The sequence below is a fragment of the Lactuca serriola genome, chromosome 9 (genome assembly GCF_051521515.1).
Source record: "Lactuca serriola cultivar US96UC23 chromosome 9, Lser_US96UC23_V15, whole genome shotgun sequence".
In the NCBI taxonomy this organism is placed as follows: Eukaryota; Viridiplantae; Streptophyta; class Magnoliopsida; order Asterales; family Asteraceae; genus Lactuca; species Lactuca serriola.
In genome coordinates, this window is record NC_136416.1 from 213,099,974 (window position 1) to 213,106,199 (window position 6,226).

The 6,226-nt window shown below is 38.2% G+C and overlaps 1 protein-coding gene across 1 annotated transcript; it reads right to left on the bottom strand.

Annotated features, from left to right (window-relative positions):
- Positions 1 to 454: 454 nt before the first annotated feature.
- On the bottom strand, positions 455 to 4,893 carry LOC145072346 (cyclic nucleotide-gated ion channel 2-like). Its single transcript, XM_079018753.1, has 7 exons — positions 4,117 to 4,893; positions 2,859 to 3,074; positions 2,404 to 2,723; positions 2,210 to 2,321; positions 1,631 to 1,867; positions 1,462 to 1,548; positions 455 to 1,042 (listed from the first exon to the last, which is right to left on the bottom strand). Exons 1-7 carry the CDS (start codon positions 4,759 to 4,761, stop codon positions 548 to 550), a joined length of 2,112 nt encoding a protein of 703 aa, XP_078874879.1. The 5' UTR covers positions 4,762 to 4,893; the 3' UTR covers positions 455 to 547.
- Between the last annotated feature and the right edge of the window lie 1,333 nt (positions 4,894 to 6,226).

Here is a 6,226-nt window from a genome sequence, read left to right on the forward strand (position 1 = left end):
TTCGTCTTTACTATGATAACACGTCAGCCCTACACATTGCTGCTAATCCCGTGTTCCATGATCGCAAAAAATTACATAAAGATGACTGTGATTTTATCCGTGATCTGATTATCGCAAACAAAGTTGTTGCTGCTCATGTTTCCTCCACACAACTCGCATACATCTTCATCAAAGCTTTCGGTTACACAACATTTCCATCATCTTTTATCCAAGTTGAGCATTCTTGATCCCATGTTCTAACTTGAAGAGGAGTATTGCGATATTGATATCATCCTCCATACATATCACTTTCCTTGTATTTAGGATTTGATATATATCTATTATGTATTTTGCTATTTTCTGTGAGCATATGTAAACTCGTGTGTATATATAGCCCTTAAGAGGCATAATAAATCAACAAAAGATTCTGCAATCACGATTGTTTTATATTCAATAATAAACTTATTCCAAAATCTAATGCAAACTTCCTCCATTTTTAAATTATTTTAGAATATTAAAATGTAGCAATAAAAATAGTGACAGAATTACAAGAATAAAAAATTGGACTTTATTCAAGATGATCATGAGGTCTAATCGACATGAAAATGGCCGCATACTGCCGTAGCATACGGTTGCTGCCCCCATCCACTTCCGTCACCGTCACATGGTTGACCGCCCGTCGCACCCTCGCCACATACCGCCTCCACCCCAATTGTATGTTCACCGCCGCCCAAGTCCGCCAATTTGACGAGTAATACCTCGCCGTCCGCTTCAATCTCTCGTTCGCAAATTTGTACCGGAAATGATCCGTCACGTACCGGAGATGATTGGCGTCAAGCCCAAACGCTTCTGTGGGCTCCACACACGTGAATGTCGCAGAAGATGCCGGGAGCCTGTTTATAAACGGTCGCCGGAGACACCAGGATAGAAGCTCGTCGCCTAAGTAGCCGCCGGGATCCAGTATACTAGTGGCGACCACTCCTTTACTTAGGTTTTGGCTACTTTTTACACGCCCTCGAAGTATAAACACCATTCTTTGCACAGGATCACCCTCTCTTATGATCTAGGGTTCACAAAACCCCAAATTAGAAACCAAAAATAAATATTATAAGAAAAAAGAAAAATAAGGGCTAATGCAAGAGTTCGTTACTTACCTATAGAAAGTAGGTTGCTATCAACATTAAAATTTAAAGTAAATTGCCATAACTTGAAAAACTACTTTTAGTTGCTTCTTGTAAATACTATAAATGTATTTCACCAAATTCCCATCTATAGCAACAATTAAGATCATCGGCTGTTATAATCATGAATACTTTGGTTTTAGGTTTGCTATTATAATAAAATTCAAATACATCACCATAATTATGAATTTTGGTGAAGAAGGATACTATTTCTTGCAATTAATATAAAAACAAAAAAGTAAACTTAACGATGTGATCAATGGACAAATGGCAAAAGTTTAATATGGTGTAATCACGATACCTTTTCATCCTTGGAGAATACTAGCGGTTTAATGCGATCACAAATGTTGTCGAGTATCAAGTTGTCTAAATTATGGAACAAGGGTACCTGAGAACGATTAAAAACAGATTAGAAACATTGGATTGTGTCCAAGAAGTCTTGGATTATGTAAAAGAAATGTATGATTCACCATTCGAATGAGGTCTAGACAAAGAAAGCGCTTAATATCGCGTCTAAGGCCTTCGGGTAAGTCTTTAATCAATTCCATCTCATCTTCACCTCCCATCAATGCCCAATTTTGGCGTTCATAATGACGAACTCTTTGTCTAAGAAGTGATGGTAATTGTCTCCTCTTCATCCACCATTCCATATCGCGACACCGCAGTTGCATTTTCCTCTTTTTTGCCATAACAGCGTGCAAGAATACCTATGGCAAAACAACTCTTCTTAGTTACAAAAAATTCTCATTTTATACTTGTCTATATGCTACGTTTGTTACATGGGACATGAATGGACCGTAGTAAAGGGGACTTGACAAGTTTTCTAGGACTAATTGTCATGATGAGGATGAGAAGGGCATTTTCGTCTTTTTGCATAGATGAGAGATAATGAGGATGTCCCTATTCCCACCTTTTAAGCGGGACAAAATAATTTTTTTTTTTCTGTTAACATCAATATCAATTCCCATTTCAATGCATTTCAACGCAGCATAACATGTTAACAAACGATGCCTTAAGGCTAACAAGATCAAAGTGAGATGGGAGTTTACCTGAATATTACCAATTAACAACGTGAAGAGCATCAAGCCACTTAACACAACACAAATACTAAACATCACTTCGACCCAATGACTCGTGGGCTCGAGATCATTTCCAAACGTACTGCAATCGAAACATCGCATATTATGTTTCCAACATCATTATTCATTAAGAAAGCAAAACCAAATCTATACTTTGTATTTACCTAAGGCTCATGAGACCCCAAAAGATGGGATAAAGAATCTTGACAGTGAGCGAGTTGCTTGAAATTACGGGAAGTGCCCATCGATAAATGCCATAGTGGTAAGGGCCATTTACATCTAAACACAAGGGCTTTCTTACCAAACCCATGGTTGAGTTTCCAGCACAACGGTCTCCCAACGTTCCCTCAGGCAACAAAAATTGGTAGCAAATCTCATCCGCACAAGACAAAGAAAGATTACACACAGTTTTCTTGTTACATTGTTGCCTTAGGCACAAAACCACCCGTTGTATTGCCAAAACATACCAACATCCACCCGCAACCTGTTACATAATAACAACAAGCACAAAGATTGAGTTAAAAAGAAACGTGATCTAAGACCATGTCTTTGTGAACTATATATAGAAATGTTTCTAGATATTGTAATGGAAATAGAATATAAAGAAAATGGTACATACGTGAGAAGCGATGAAGTATGCAATGAGATTAAGAGCAAAACCCCACCAAATGGTTCCGAATATGTAGCCAGTGACTTTTGCCATCCTTCTCATTAGCGAGATCGAGTGATAGACTTTTGGTAGGTATTGGAACACAAAAAGAAGCAAAAGAGTCGTCATAATTTCCTTTATCCGCTCTTCTCGGATTAGTTTTGGCACCACTAACCAAAATACAGCCTGAAAAATAAGTACGATTTACTATTAGTATGTTAACCAAAGAATCGAGTGAAATGAGAAAGTTGTGTATGATAAATGGAAGCCAATAATATGAATATTAATTATAACTTATACATTTTAAATTATTGTATATATACAATGCTTAATTTATGATGAAATTCCATGAATTCAAGTTATTTAATCTTTTAGAAAGTATTGGAAATATTTAATCTTTAAGAAAGCATACAAGGATGATACAAAGCTAGAAGTGAATCATATGAAGGTGGGTTCTTTCAATGTGCTTTACATGTCGAATATAATGTACAAAGATGACTAACAAACAAAAATATTGTAATGTGAATATATATATTTATAATTATGTATTACTTTACATCAAAAATAGTAAATACAAGTCCTTGTGGTTGCTACTCAATCGTCCGCGGAATTAGTCCATGTTTTGAAAAATTGATACGGATAGTCCTTATATACCATAATATTATGGCTATGGACTTGGTCTACATTAGTCATCATTTTCTCTAATCTCTACACTTGAACCTTATAGTAACATAAAAGTATGAAAACTATAAGACGAGGGTATGAAGTCCTTTTCAGTCAAAGTCTATGGGCCATTATTGATATTTATCAAACTATTTTCACTGACTTCACTCGTACATTTGCCATTGTCTTTTTATGGTAAAGGTTAATTTTAGTATAGAATCCAAACAAACCATAGAGCAATCCGGGTAAAAGATGAATACAGTAGAAATATTAAATTGGATGTAAAGAATCTATAAAAAGGGTTTTAAAAGAGACATCACATTGATATAATGAATAATAATGTACCTATTTACATGAGATCAATATTAGTGTTGCACTTTTAACCATTTCTAGTAATAATATATTTTAACCCTACGTTTGAGGCTTTTAAAAGAACAAAACAAAAGCCTTGAAAACATTTCTTTGACAATATATACATTTATATCTTGTATATTTTATTGAGTTATATTTTATAATGAATTTGTGTAAATTTAATATATGATAATTAAATGATAAACTTGATTACCTGTGGGACCGGTAGTATGACAAATGCATCGTACCAGAAACCTTTGAGTGACCGGACATAGTGTGACGAGATAGACTGTGGGTCCCACACAAGCTTCCCACATCCAACCACCAATGACTCACGTGACACGTAAGCCACCCGAAACTGCAACCACATGTGAAGAAGATGGACGGCGTCGACTAGCGTCCGGACTACCGCCACCACCGCCGCCAGCGCACCGTCCATGTACAGGCATGGAACGCCACCGCGGCCGATGGATAGCGTGTAGAAGAATAGAGGGTCGACGGCCAACGCCATGCCGCGAGCCAGCAGGAAGAATCTGTTCCATCTCTGCACTCGTTTGCTCCGGGGGTCGTACACGCGGCTGAGGAACCCCGAGGATCGGCGTCTCTGACCACCGTTGGAGGAGCGGTTTGGGATGATTTTGGAGCCGGGGCGGTCGCGGATGGGAACGAGAGAAGAGCCGGCGGAAGCCTCCCATTCTGGTTGATGAGCGTGGTCGCATCTAGTGGAGTGGAAGACGGGAACGCCTACTTGGGTGCAGGTGTAGCATTCTGTTGAGTTGGAAATGGGGTCGTCTTCCTCCAGTTCGTCTGCACTGTCGGAAGAGTTAGTCCGACGGAATATTCGAAAGAAAGAAGACATTGGGTAAGGGTAACCATGGAAGGGGAATAATGGTGTGTAATGATAAGAGAGAGAGAGAGAGAGAGAGAGAGAGAGAGAGAGATTATGTATGGTGATGGTTGATGGTTGATGAGTTCGATAGAAGCACTGAGCAGCCGACTTCAAATTTCTATAGATATAAACGTCTTTAATCTTTAAATATTTAAGGGTAAATTACATATATGGTCCATGGTAATTTTCGGGTTTGGTCCTTAATTTTTTTTAATTAGAATAACCCTAAAGTTTGTTTTTTTTTTTCGGAGTTGGTCTCTAACAAGAAGTTTTTGCGACATATGGACTAGTTTGTGTCAAAGCATAAACAACACCACATTGAGATAACTACCACCTGTGTTTTTCTTAAGGTGTTGTTCATTTCAGAGTCAAGTTCATTTCAGAGTAAAAAATATGAAGCGTTTAATGAGGTAAAAAATGTTAGAAAATTGGGGTATGGAAAGACATGGAAATCCTGATAATCGTGTTAAACACTTTCAGATTAAAGTATTTGGGTGGTACTCCCAACCTTTAATCGGATAAGACTCAGAAGAGTTTCTAGAATAGAGAATATGAAGTTATGATTTCGTGATTGTTCTTGTACCAGGAAAATAAATGACCAAAGAATGATTATGTATATCATTTGTCTGAAAACTGTCAAGATAGTTTTCTTTGTCCAAAAACTACTCCAACTATCAAAACGGTTTATAACAGTCACAAACTATCACTAAAACCGGATCATTAAAAAGAGCTAAAACGAAGTCAAAAAACCGGGTTCATTTATAGAAAATTCAGATTTCTAAGGCATTTTTTATATAGCAATATACCTCATATAAAAAAATTTCGTGCTGACCTTGCAGCTCGATCCCAGCCAGCCCCTTGGACCCCGCTCCCAGGGGCGCTGCCCCCGGACCCCCATTCGTTTAAGGGGTTTCGCCCTTAAATGACAGTCTACTTTGAATCTTGAATAAACTCAAATAAGTGTGCACTCCGCACCTTCCTTACTTGTTTAATATTCATCAAGATTGATTTTTGGTCAACAAGTCAATCCATTACACTTAAATACACATTGATGATGCAAAATCACCGACAAATGTAACAGCCGAAATTCAGGTACAACCGATTAGCCCTTCATCTTTATTTATTTGTCATTTTGGGCCTTTGTGTTGGGCGAGTACGCTGGGCGTACAAGGAGTACGCTGCGCGTACTCGCGTGCCTCATTTAAACACGTCATCGTCAGGTACGCTGGGCGTACCCAAGGTTATGCCGGGCGTAATCGCTCCAGATCCAAAACCCTAATTTGAGTTGTTGGCTATAAAAGGAATGAGATGGCTTGACTCCTCAGCCACCATCCCTCATAAAGAAACCCTAAGATAGTGTTCCTTCGTTCCTAGCCCTTTTGTGAGTGTTCTAAGCTTGGTGGTGTCATTTCAAGGTAGCAAAGGAGAAGAAGAG

Excerpts from the sequence above, each read along its gene's own strand:
- LOC145072346 (XM_079018753.1), bottom strand. The coding sequence starts at position 4,761 with ATGTCTTCTTTCTTTCGAATATTCCGTCGGACTAACTCTTCCGACAGT. Across the intron at positions 2,322-2,403 it reads TGGGGTCTCATGAGCCTTAG|TACGTTTGGAAATGATCTCG; the intron begins GTAAATACAAAG and ends TTTCGATTGCAG. Across the intron at positions 1,549-1,630 it reads GTCTAGACCTCATTCGAATG|GTACCCTTGTTCCATAATTT; the intron begins GTGAATCATACA and ends AATCGTTCTCAG.